Below are 12,121 nucleotides of genomic sequence, written 5' to 3'. Positions count from 1 at the left end.
GGACAGCATGAGGATTTGGCCAAGGGGATCCTCAGGAAGGTCCAGCGGACTGTGGTGCCCAGGGCCATGGGGTGAGTCTGCAGGCTCATGCTGGTCAGGATGGGAGGAAGACCCAGCTCAGGGTGGCTCCTACTCACTCCCCCTCAGCACACAGACATGGTTCCTGCAGCCCCAGAGATCCCAGAGAGAGGAATCTGGGCAAATAGTCAGTGCAAGGTACTTTATTTCACTTTATACACATGGAGAGTACGGGTCCTTATTTATACAAAGACTATGGAACACACCAGACAGGTAGATATGGACACAGCCATAAGAACAGTAATAATTTTGCTTGTGGATACAATTAATACAAGCAAGAAAAGCAAGCACCAGAAAGGAAAACAAACAAACAAACAAACAAACAAACAAACAAAAAAAACTAAACCACAAAAGCTACAGAACTCAGATTGAACAAGTGACATGCAGAAGCAGGAGGTCACTTCATTACAGCTTTTGAAAAGCAAACAGTCATCATTTTCCTTATAGACTCCTTGAATTCCCTGTTCCTCATGCTGTAGATGAGGGGGTTCACTGCTGGAGGCACCACCGAGTACAGAACAGACACCACCAGATCCAGGGATGGGGAGGAGATGGAGGGGGGCTTCACGTAGGGAAACATGCCAGTGCTGACAAACAGGGAGACCACGGCCAGGTGAGGGAGGCAGGTGGAAAAGGCTTTGTGCCGTCCCTGCTCAGAGGGGATCCTCAGCACGGCCCTCAAGATCTGCACATAGGAAACCACGATGAACACAAAACAGCCAAATATTAAACAGACACTAACCAAAAAAAGTCCAAGTTCTCTGAGGTAAGAGTGTGAGCAGGAGAGCTTGAGGATCTGGGGCATTTCACAGAAGAACTGGCCCAGGGCATTGCCCTTGCACAGGGGCAGTGAAAATGTATTGGCCGTGTGCAGCAGAGCATTGAGAAACCCAGCGGCCCAGGCAGCTGCTGCCATGTGGACACAAGCTCTGCTGCCCAGGAGGGTCCCGTAGTGCAGGGGTTTGCAGATGGCAATGTAGTGGTCGTACGACATGATGGTAAGAAGGTAAAACTCTGCACCAAGCAAGAAAAATACAAAGAAGACCTGGGCAGCACATCTTGCAAAGGAAATGACCCACAGAGAGTTGGCCATGGATTGGGGACAGTAGTGGAGATGGAGCCCAGGTCGAGGAGGGCAAGGTTGAGCAGGAAGAAGTACATGGGGGTGTGCAGGTGCTGGTCCCAGGCTATGGTGGTGATGATGAGGCCGTTGCCCAGGAGGGCAGCCAGGTAGATGCCCAGGAAGAGCCAGAAGTGCAAGAGCTGCAGCTCCCGTGTGTCTGTGAACGGCAGGAGGAGGAACTGGGTGATGGAGCTGCTGTTGGACATTGGCTGCCTGTGGGCATGAGGACCTGTGCAAGAAGGAAAGACAGTGTCAAGTTAGGGGACACTTCTCTGAGGAAAATAAACATACTGTTTCTCATGGAAAACCCCCTCCCTGATGGAGGGATGTTTCCACTCATTCTCTTTGTCTACCAATTGAGAAAAACAGTTCATCACGGTTTAAAATACAGCTTGGGCATCTGGTTTCCATGCACACACCTGTGAGGCAAGATCCACTGAATTGGTGTAAGAACAAAAACTGATCCCCATTCCCATCCCTTGCTCTCTGGGGTTGGGGTGCAAATGTCGGTCACTTCTTGTTCTGACACCAACTCAAGGGGTCTTGCCCCAGAGCTGTGTTCGTGGAAACCAGATGTCCAAGCTGTCTTTTAAGCTGTGATGAACAGTTTTCTCAGCTGGTAGAAAGAGAGAATGAGCTGAAACATCCCTCCATCAGGGAGGGGGTTTTCCATGAGAAACAGCATGTTTATTTTCCTCAGAGAATTCTCCCCTAACTTGTCACTGTTTTTTCCTCCTATGACAGGTCCTCATGCCCACAGGCAGCCAATGTCCAACAGCAGCTCCATCACCCATTTCCTCCTCCTGCCGTTCACAGATACACAGGAGCTGCAGCTCTTGCACTTCTGGCTCTTCCTGGGCATCTACCTGGCTGCCCTCTTGGGCAACGGCCTCATCATCACCACCATAGCCTGGGACCAGCACCTGCACACCCCCATGTACTTCTTCCTACTCAACCTCGCCCTCCTCGACCTGGGCTCCATCTCCACCACTCTCCCCAAATCCATGGCAAACTCTCTGTGGGATTCAAGGGTCATTTCCAATGCAGGGTGTGCTGCCCAGGTCTTCTTTGTATTTTTCTTGCTTGGTACAGAGTTTTCTATGCTCACAGTCATGTGCTACGACCGCTACGTTGCCATCTGCAAACCCCTGCACTACGGGACCCTCCTGGGCAGCAGAGCTTGTGTCCACATGGCAGCAGCTGCCTGGGCCACTGGGTTTCTCAATGCTCTGCTGCACACGGCCAATACATTTTCACTGCCCCTGTGCAAGGGCAATGCCCTGGGCCAGTTCTTCTGTGAAATCCCCCAGATCCTCAAGCTCTCCTGCTCACACTCCTACCTCAGGGAACTTGGGCTTCTTGTGGTTGGTGTCTCTTTATCATTTGTGTGTTTTGTGTTCATAGTGGTGTCGTATGTGCAGATCTTGAGGGCCGTGCTGAGGATCCCCTCTGAGCAGGGACGGCACAAAGCCTTTTCCACCTGCCTCCCTCACCTGGCCGTGGTCTCCCTGTTCCTCAGCACTGGCGTCTTTGCCCACCTGAAGCCCCCCTCTATATCCTCCCCATCCCTGGATCTGGTGGTGTCTGTTCTGTACTCGGTGGTGCCTCCAGCAGTGAACCCCCTCATCTACAGCATGAGGAACCAGGAGCTCAAGGAGTCCATTAGAAAAGTGATTTCATGGGTGTTTGTCAATACTGATCAGCTTTCCATCACCGTCCACAAATGATGTCTATTTGTATCCCAATGCAGGCCTGTACCTTGTTTTATCCCTTTTACTTTGTTAGCATTACCCATATTGTTATTTATGGTTTTTATGTTCGTACATAATTGTTTGTGTTTAGCTGACTATCCTGAAACATGTAGCCATTATCAATATTTTTAAAATACCTGAAACCTGTATAAATGTTTTCCTAACACTGTGCCAGAGCTTGGTCTCCCATAGAATCTCTGTAATAAAATGACATCTCTTCTATGCAGTTGCTCAATATTTGGTTGTTCTTCTAAAGCTGATCTCAACAGCAGGCCCAGGAATTTCACTCAAAAAGGCCTGAGGTCAAAGCTCGTTGTCACGTTGGTAGCTCATAGACAACAGAGTTGTGGTTTAAGACACAACCCTTGTTGTCTGTTGACAGTGAAGAAGGGGAGTGGTCATGAGATAGTCAGGCTGGGCTGTCCCAGAGCATGATGGGACAGAGGATAATCCTCCAGGAGAGGAATCTGGAGCTGTCTGGAGAGCCCATGAGATACACATGGACGGTGTGTGCCTGAGGTGGGCAGTGACTGGAGCCCACAGAGTGAGACATGGCCCAAGGTGGAGTCAGCCCATGGCAAAGCACTAAATCCAGGTGTCTGCAGGGAAACAAAGATGGAAACAGCCCACACCACACAGACCCATTCCAATAGGCAACAGCACAGTATCACAGTATCACAGTGTCACAGTATGTTTGGGATTGGAAGGAACCTCAAAAGATTATCTAGTCCAATCCCCCTTCTGGAGCAGGAACGCCTTGATGAGGTCACACAGGAACATGTCCAGGCGGGTTTTGAATGTCTCCAGAGAAGGAGACTCCACAACCCCCTGGGCAGCCTGTTCCAGTGTCTGTCACCCTTACTGAGAAGAAGTTTTTTCTCAAATTTAAGTGGAACCTCTTGTGTTACAGCTTGATCCCATTACCCCTTGTCCTATCATTGTTTGCCACCAAGAAGAGCCTGGCTCCATCCTCCTGACACTCACCCTTTATATATTTATAAGCATTAATAAGGTCACCCCTCAGTCTCCTTTTCTCCAGACTAAAGAGAACGAGCTCCCTCAGCCATTCTTCATAAGGGAGATGCTCCACTCCCTTAATCATCTTTGTTGCGCTACGCTGGACCCTCTCCATCAGTTCCCTGTCCTGCTGGAGCTGAGGGGCCCAGAACTGGACACAATATTCCAGATGTGGTCTCACCAGGGAAGAGTAGAGAGGAAGGAGAACCTCTCGATCTACTGACCATCCCCTTCTAATACACCCCAGGATGCCATTGGCCTTCCTGGCCACAAGGGCACAGTGCTGGCTCATGGTCATGTCACCTCACATACATGATGTGCATGCTCACATCTCATCTGTACAAGGCAAACATGGACTGCTGAACTATCCAATGAGTGTCCATCCATGGAGGGAAGAACAACCTCTGTGGGTGAGTGGTCAGTGCTGGAAAAGGTGGTTGTGAGGGGCCAGTCCATGATGACTGACCTTCTATGGGGTGTCCAGTGCACAGGAGCACAGCCCAGCCCCTGCTCTGCTGGTTCTGCAGGTCTCTGGCAGGAGCCTGGCTGTGAGAGGACACTGCTGTGTGCCAGCCCTGCACACACACACTGTTCAGCTGTACTCCGAGCAGGTTCCTATGGAGAACTGTAATTGTCCTGACATTCACTGGCCAGGCAAAGCTGTAGGTGCCAACATTCTAGAGGATCTTGGGACAACTTCTTAATGTGGCTCTCTGGTGGGCCAGCAAGGGTGATGCTCACCTGAATCTGTAACTGAGAAAAAAAAAGAGCTTGTAAGGGATGTGAACGTCAGTGTCCACCATGGCTGTTGTGACCAGGACACAGTGGGGTCCCAGGCACCAGAGGGGAGGGATGAAGGCCAGCAGCACAGCACAGGCTGGTGGAATCCAGAGGAGAAAACTTGGAAATAATGGGGAATGGTGGGCAAAGTGGTGACATGGAAGTAGATCTGAAGGGTGAAGGAGCTCAGGAAATATGAACAGCCTTAAAGGACAGGCTGCTCCAAGCACAAGAATGATCTCTCCAAGTACCCATGAACAGAAACATTTATCTCATGAGGCTGCTCCTCTGCACTGATGGAGCTGCAGGGCAAAAGACAGCACACAGGAGGTGGGAGCAGGGGAAGCTGCAAAGGAGGAATTTAGAAACCTTGTCCATGGATGTGGGGATGATGACGAAGCTGCCCTGCACTTGATGCCTGCAGAGGAGGCTGAGGGCAGCAAGATGAGCTGACAAAGCTTCACTTGCAGTGAAAGAACAGACAGGGTGAATGTGGGCCTGCTGCTGAACTTCATAAGAGTAGAATCAGACAGGACTGAGGTTCTTCATGGCTTCTTTGCCTCCATCTTCACCAGCAAGGTCTCCTGGGACTTGGTTCCTGAAGGCAGGAGTCTGGAGAACACCCAGCAGTGGATGGGGCTCAAGTCAGGGGTGACCTGAGCAAACTCAGACACCGTTACAGAACAGGAGATGGGTCACTTGACCAGCTCCTGAACACAAGTATCGCTGTGCTGTGGCACCTAAGATTGCCAGGGACACCCACCTCTTGGTCCAGAGGAGTGTGACTCCTCTTGAGGTGTCCTGGCCTGTCTCCTCACTCACATGGTATTTTAGTCACCCACTTTTCTGATATATTTAGACTTTATTAGGAGAGGTATCACATTAATATATACAGCAGGTTGCGGATACCACCTGTTCTGAAAAGGGAGTGAAGGGTGAACAGAGAATGAAATAGACGAAATACTGATTTGTTCCTATTTATTATAGAAATGGTCTCTGTTTGGCTATTCCTGAAATCTCTCTAATCATCCACAACAGACATGAAGCCTTTAGGAAAATGATGCACAGAGATTTCGCTTGTAAGAGCATTTTCGATGTTAATGAGCCCTCTGCTGCCATGATCCTGAACTGCAGATACTGAATGAACGAAAAACCCCTAATGAAGAGAAAGGCAGAAGCAAACCCCAAGTTTCTGAGGGTGTTTGGACCCCATGAAGGGCCATCACTGACACAGCTGTGAAGGAAACAACCAGAGCAGGTCCCTATCCCTGGAGGCTGGTGAAGGAAAGACTTGGAGACACTGGTTCCAGGTGGTGAGCGCCATGTGGAGGTGGCTCTGATGCCATGTCAGCCCCTGATGCTTGTTCATCACCAGAATGGCTGAGCCCTGTCCCCTGGGATCTGGTAGATCTTTCTCAAATGTCTTTCAAGGCTCTTCCTGTGGTCAGTGTGAGTGTTTTGTGTTTTGGGGGTGGTGTTTATGTCAAGTGCTGTTGCTTTAACTGCAAGGCTCTGGTTTTCTGTGGAGTTGGAAATGCCTGTGAGCTCCTCACAACTCATCCAGCTTCTTTCATACACCTGGCAATGGTCACCAGTCACCTCAATGTCCCAGTCCCACACTTGCTTGAATCCCCTATTTGGATCCATACCCATCACTGCAGGAGGTTCATGGATCCACCAGGCTCATGGATGATTCCTGAGGACCATCCAAGTGTGGGCAGTGTAAGAGAGGAGCAGAGCAGGGTCAGCTCATGGGCCATGACTGAGCACAGCCACCCCAGCAGCAGCCGTTCCCCATCTCCCAGGCACAGCCATGCCCACAGCATGCAAATGGCACTGCCATACATGATTAGCCCAAGAGAGGCCTTTCTTCCTTCCATATTCTCAGGAAAACCTTCCTCCTGTTCTTCCTCCACCTGCAGACATCAACTGCTTTCCATTGCTGGGCTCAGACATGGCTGGAAGGGTTCACTGAAGCCATCAGCCATCTCATTGCTTGTCCCTGACATGCCCTGACCCTCTCCCACACCTACAATGGCCAATCACGGCTGCTCAGGCCTCCTGCTCTTCAGAAGAGGCCTCGAGCTTCTTGGTTCTTCCTGCTGCTTATTATGAACTTCCTCGCTCTCTCCAGAGTTCATGGTTACATTTCTTGTCCATAACAGCCCCTTTATGACCATGATTCACTAAATGGTTGTGTTTGTATGATCATTTGTGCAGAAAGGGCAGTCACAGAACAGCACCCAATACGTCAAAACTGATTCCGAGTGAAATGCTGTAAAGTCCCGATGAGTTCCCCCTGTGTCTGTGTCTCTCCTGGAAGGAGTCTGTCCCGAGAAGGGGATCCAGCTCCTGCCACTCTCTGCAGAGGCACATGAGCAGTGTCCATCACCTGGGGACACAAAGGGTGACGTTTGCCAGACCACCCGTCATCTGAACCACTTAGATGTGTGCTTGTGGATGGGGTATGGAGCCTTATAGTGCAAATACCTATTTAATTGTCATTGCCAGAGGGGCTACCACTGATGCAGAGCACTGTTTTACATATCTTTAAATATAAGCATATAGGACTGACATTCCTACACAAATTACAAAAACACTTGAAGGATTATTCATGCCTTTTAACATGAGTATCCACAGAAGTCCCACCAGCTTTGCATCTCAGGAAATGGGATCCAGAGTTCAAGGGCAGGATGATTTGGGCTCTGTGCTGGGATCTGGAAACTGAAACGTGCTCCCATCTCCCAGCCCCCTGCCCTCCTCAGTGAGGGTGTGAGACATTCTGCCAGCCAGGGCTGAACTCACAGCCATGACCAGTATCTTATGTCCAACTGCAGCCAATGGTGTCCTGCCAGCTCAGGATTGGAGCTGCCATTGCGGGAGGTGTTTCAAAGACATGGAGATGGGGCACTTTGGGACATGGTTTAGTGGTGGACTTGGCAGTGTTTGATTTATGGTAGGATGCTGTGTTATTAAGGGTATTTTCTAGCCTAAATGATTCTATGATTCTCTGATTTGGGTTGAAACCATTTCAGTTCCATCACCTCCAGGTTCCCTCAGAGGCGGCTGTTGTGTGGCACAACTGTCCTGGCTCTCCAGGCAGGTTGGGCACTGGGTTGGTGTCTGCATTGGCAGTTTTCCCCTTCCTGGGGTAAAAGGCTGTTGAGCAGAGACAGTTGCAGAGATTTGGGTCACAGGGGTTTTGCAGCAATCCTGTCAAACTCTGAGCAGGATGAGCTTTGGAGCCCAGGAAAAATGGAGATGCTCTGAAGGGTGTTTGTGAACAGTGGTGCTGTCACTATTAACAGTAACAGGGAACTCCTTATTCTCACTGATGATCATGATAAGCTAAAGCTCTTTAATTTCATTTCCTACAGTCATTCTTACTTCTCAAAACATCTACTACACCTAAGCAGTTTGATCTTGAAAGAAGTTCTTAGAACAATGCTTTTTCTCTTGCTTCTTCTTTGTTTTAATCATTTAAAGGGTACACCTCTTGGACAGAATTACCCCAAAATTGTGTTTCTTTCATTATTTTTCTACCTTTTAATTATTTCTTATGTGGTGTGATGTGAAGGTTGCATAGGAGAACAGTTTCTTTTTGAGACAAAGGTGGCCAAGGAACAGATCCCCGGTCAGTGCAAAGGCCCAAAGGAAGCCAGAATCTGTATGTGTGTGCACTGACACACACTGTCACCTGCATTTCCAGTCTCTGCAGTCCCAACAGTGCCGCAGAGTCTGGAGTTCTGAGCTCCCTCATCTGCCCTGTGTGACACGTGTAACATGGAACTACCCCAGTCCAATGGCTGGTTTTGATTCTCTTCACAGCCTGAAGCACCACATGGGTCAGGAGACAAGCCAGGATACCCAACCAGGACTCACATGCTCTGCTCTTACAGTTCAGGTGTTCCCGGGAATCTCAGCAGACATGTCATGCTGATATCTGGGTGCAAGGAGCTGGTCAAGAGCCTTGTCTCCATTTCTGTAACGGTGGCTTTGCTGCCTGGCTGCTGTGCACACTCTGTAAATGGATGCTGACACCTCTTCAGTAACCTATTCGGAAAGGATCAACAAGATGGGAATGAAATGAGCGAAAAAGAAGAACCTGGGTTGGGGCAAATGAAAAAGGATGCAATAGATGTGCGTCAGGGCTGTTTGGGGGCACTTGTAAAGCAGCCCTGCACCTCTTTGAATTATTCCTGTGGTCAGGGAGAACCTGAGAGCTGTCCCTAATTTAAAAACATGAAGGGGAAGGAAGGACAGCATCATTCAGGCTGGATGGGACCTCAGGAGGTGTGTTGACCAACCTCCTGCTCACAGCAGGGTCAGACCAGATTGCTCAGGGCTTTATCCAGACACATCTTGGTCACTTTATGGGACAAAGTGGGTGCGCACTCCTGGGAAATAGCTTCCAGTGCTGGACTGTCCTCATGACTGGAAAGTTTCTCCCTTTCTACAGCACCTTTCCAAGCCCAAACATCCAGATGGCTTTTTACCCATCTAATTGCACACTAATACAGACCATAATATCCTACCTTGGACACAAAAATATTGCAGGGGGTGACACTGAATGCCTTGCTGACTTCCAAGTATCAGTCCACCACTGGTAACAGACCATCAATGTTCTCCCCACGTCCACAACCCTGTCCTTTCCTCACAGAAAGCAAAGAGGATGGACAGGCACAACCTGCCCTGGGCAAACCCCGTCACCTTCTCTTCCAGACACCCAGAAATGGGGTCCCAGTGGACATGCTCTGGGGCACAGCCCTTAGTTCCCCTGCTCACCCATGGGCCATTTTGAAAAGTGCACACACTGTGTGGGAGCTGCCAGTGGTCAGGGAGTCCCCCCAGTCTCCATGAGCTTTCACAGATGGTGGAGAGTGGCCTCACTGTGACATGGTCCTGCTGTCCCAGCTCCTGGGATGCTGCCCCTGCTGTCCCATAGACTGGAGAGGATTGTGTTAGTTCCAGTGAGCCCTGACTTGATCCCCATCCACTGTTGGTTATTCTGCCTCCAGTCACAGAGGCCTGGGAGACCTTGCTGGACAAGAGGGAGAACGAGAGGACACAGGGATTCTCACCTCTTATTATATTCATCAGTGTCCGCACAGTGTCTTTGTTTCTCCTTTAACTGTTCCTGCAGTAGTAACAGCTCATTATGGGCCCTTGAATTGCCTCACAGGTCTAGACTGAGTTCTGATCTGGACTGTTGCTGTGCTTGGAGGCTGCGGTCCTTGAGACCAGATGAACTCACTCCTGCCACCCTGCCTGGCAGTTCATTCCATCCGTGTCACAGCTCTGTATGCAGCACTGACAGCTCCAGCTCCCCAGTCAGGTCCCTGGCTGAGGACATGGCCTCACATCTGGGCTGAGCCACCCCAGCCGTGGTACCAGCCCAGCTCTGTCCTGCACAAGAAACCTGGTACCAAGTGTCCAAGAGCCCATGTGTGCAAAGGCTTTGAATCAGAACACAGACATGACATGGCCAAAAATTGATGGATGTCTCTCTAGACCTAGGAGTATGAAACCAGAACAAAATGCTTAAATTCTTTTAACTGAAGCTATTCCTTCCCCAGTTTGCAGAAATTAGATACATTCCTGTAATATTTGTGGTGTCCTGTCTAATGATGGGACAAGAAAATATGATTCTCATACCAATTCATTTTTTAAAATGAAAAATACAATGCTGGAAAGAAGTGTCTCTGAAGAGGAGAGAGAATCAACATCACTGATTACTACAACTTCGAAGTTGTGCCACTGGAGCCCCAGGGACACCTGGAGGAGCCAAGAGGGGACAGAGAAAGGGACATCATGGGCTGCTCCTGTGCTGCTGAGCTGGGCTGGGCTCCTGGGACACAGGGAGCTCATGGCAGCGGCAGCGCTTCAGAGAGACAGCTCTGCCCAGGAGCAGCTCCTCTGCACACGCAGCAGGGCTGAGGGCTCTGCCTGCCGCACCGAGGGCACAGGAGCCAGGCAGAGAAAGAGGAAAGGAAATGTGGGGGGAGGATTGCTGTGAGTTCACAAGGAGTGAAATCTTCACAGACAGTAAGTCTGTGGCTGCACATTATTACATCTGTAGATTTTGGTGGAATTTCCTACCGCTGGTACATCAAACGAGATACGTAAGTAAAACTATTAAAGACTTTCTTGTATAGATAAGGAGGACCTGCAGCAGAGCAGGGATTTCCTCCTTAAACCAACAGAGGGATAACACATGGCAGCTGCCTCCTGCTGAGGATGACTCCAGGTGTGAGAAGCTCTTCGTGCAGGCAGGGGTGGCCAGGGCTGTCCTGCAGAGCAGGGTCCCTGCACCCCAGCGCTGTGCCGGGCAGGGACTCTGCCGCCTGCCAGGGTCAGCGCTCAGCCTGCCCGGGAGAGCCCATCAACAAGGAGGGGAAAAGATGTGGAGGGAAGGAACAAACCCTATTGGGCTGGAAAGGTGCTTCTGCTGTGGAGACGGTGCTGTGTGGCTTGGGGCTGTTCACACAACCACATCACCCCCAGCATTTTTCCAAGGAGATGCCTCAATGTCAAGGTCAATGCAAGGATTAGCAGACAGATAAGGAGATTTCCTGAGCCTGTCGTTTCAGTTTCCTCTCCCAAGGGGTGGGGGGTGCAGGAAAGGATAAAATGAAAATGAGCTCTCATGCTGAAACAAGTCACTGAGAGTCCTGAACTGCAACTGTGAGTTATCAGTACATCTGCCAGAAGGCTCATGACACCCCTTCCCCACCCCTCTGCCTGTGCACAGATCCTGCATCACCTTGGCTGGACCCGTCAGCCTTAGTCTGACCTGTCCTGTTTTCCAGCCTGCAGACAGGAAGATGCCCCCAGGCAGTGCCTGTGAACAGGCAGGATCTGTAGGGCCAGGGGGAGGGCACAGAGGGTGGGATGGTCTGAGAGCACTGACAGGGAACAGACATGGACAGGGAAACACCTCCCAGGGGAGAATCTCCAGGCAGCAGGGAAATGATCAGAAATGAGAGGAAACTGAACCCGGAATTGTTATGGGAGGGAGAGCAGAGAAAAGTCCCTGTGACCCCCTGCAGGTCAGATCCCTCCTGTGAATAGCCCCCTGGCCTCCTGTCCCACCCAGCAAAGCCTCTGCCCTCAGGGCCGGGGGCTCCAAGGCATGAAGCAGCTCCTGTGCAGCCAGAGCTGCAGTTCCTCTGCAGAGCGCAGGGGCTGAGAGCAGCTGCCCGGCACTGTTGGTGTCTGGGAGGTGGCTGCACAGCCTGGGAAGGGGGACGCTGTCTGAGTGCCCGGCTGCCTCTGCCCTGGCCTCTCTCACCCCCACCCTCAGCGCATTTTCCTTCTTGCTCCCCTGCTCTGGGTCACTGCTGTTGAGATCTTGTTCTTGCTGTCAAGCTCT

At 50.6% G+C, this 12,121-nt stretch overlaps 1 protein-coding gene and 1 pseudogene across 2 annotated transcripts; one reads left to right on the top strand and one right to left on the bottom strand.

Annotated features, from left to right (window-relative positions):
- Positions 1–206: 206 nt before the first annotated feature.
- LOC308050605 (olfactory receptor 14J1-like) lies at positions 207–1,407 on the bottom strand (annotated as a pseudogene). Its single transcript has one exon. The product of its transcript is annotated as an olfactory receptor 14J1-like (transcript).
- Positions 1,408–1,968: 561 nt separating this feature from the next.
- On the top strand, positions 1,969–2,928 carry LOC308050680 (olfactory receptor 14J1-like; the record flags this gene model as incomplete). The annotated part of the gene is made up of 1 exon (XM_080360831.1): positions 1,969–2,928. The coding sequence occupies one exon, from the start codon at positions 1,969–1,971 to the stop codon at positions 2,926–2,928; it is 960 nt and encodes a 319-aa protein (XP_080216957.1).
- Positions 2,929–12,121: the final 9,193 nt, after the last annotated feature.

This window comes from Nesoenas mayeri (assembly GCF_963082525.1).
Source record: "Nesoenas mayeri genome assembly, chromosome: 29".
Classification (NCBI taxonomy): domain Eukaryota; kingdom Metazoa; phylum Chordata; class Aves; order Columbiformes; family Columbidae; genus Nesoenas; species Nesoenas mayeri.
The sequence above is the reverse complement of the archived record's forward strand: the minus strand, read 5'-3'. Positions and strand labels throughout refer to the sequence as shown.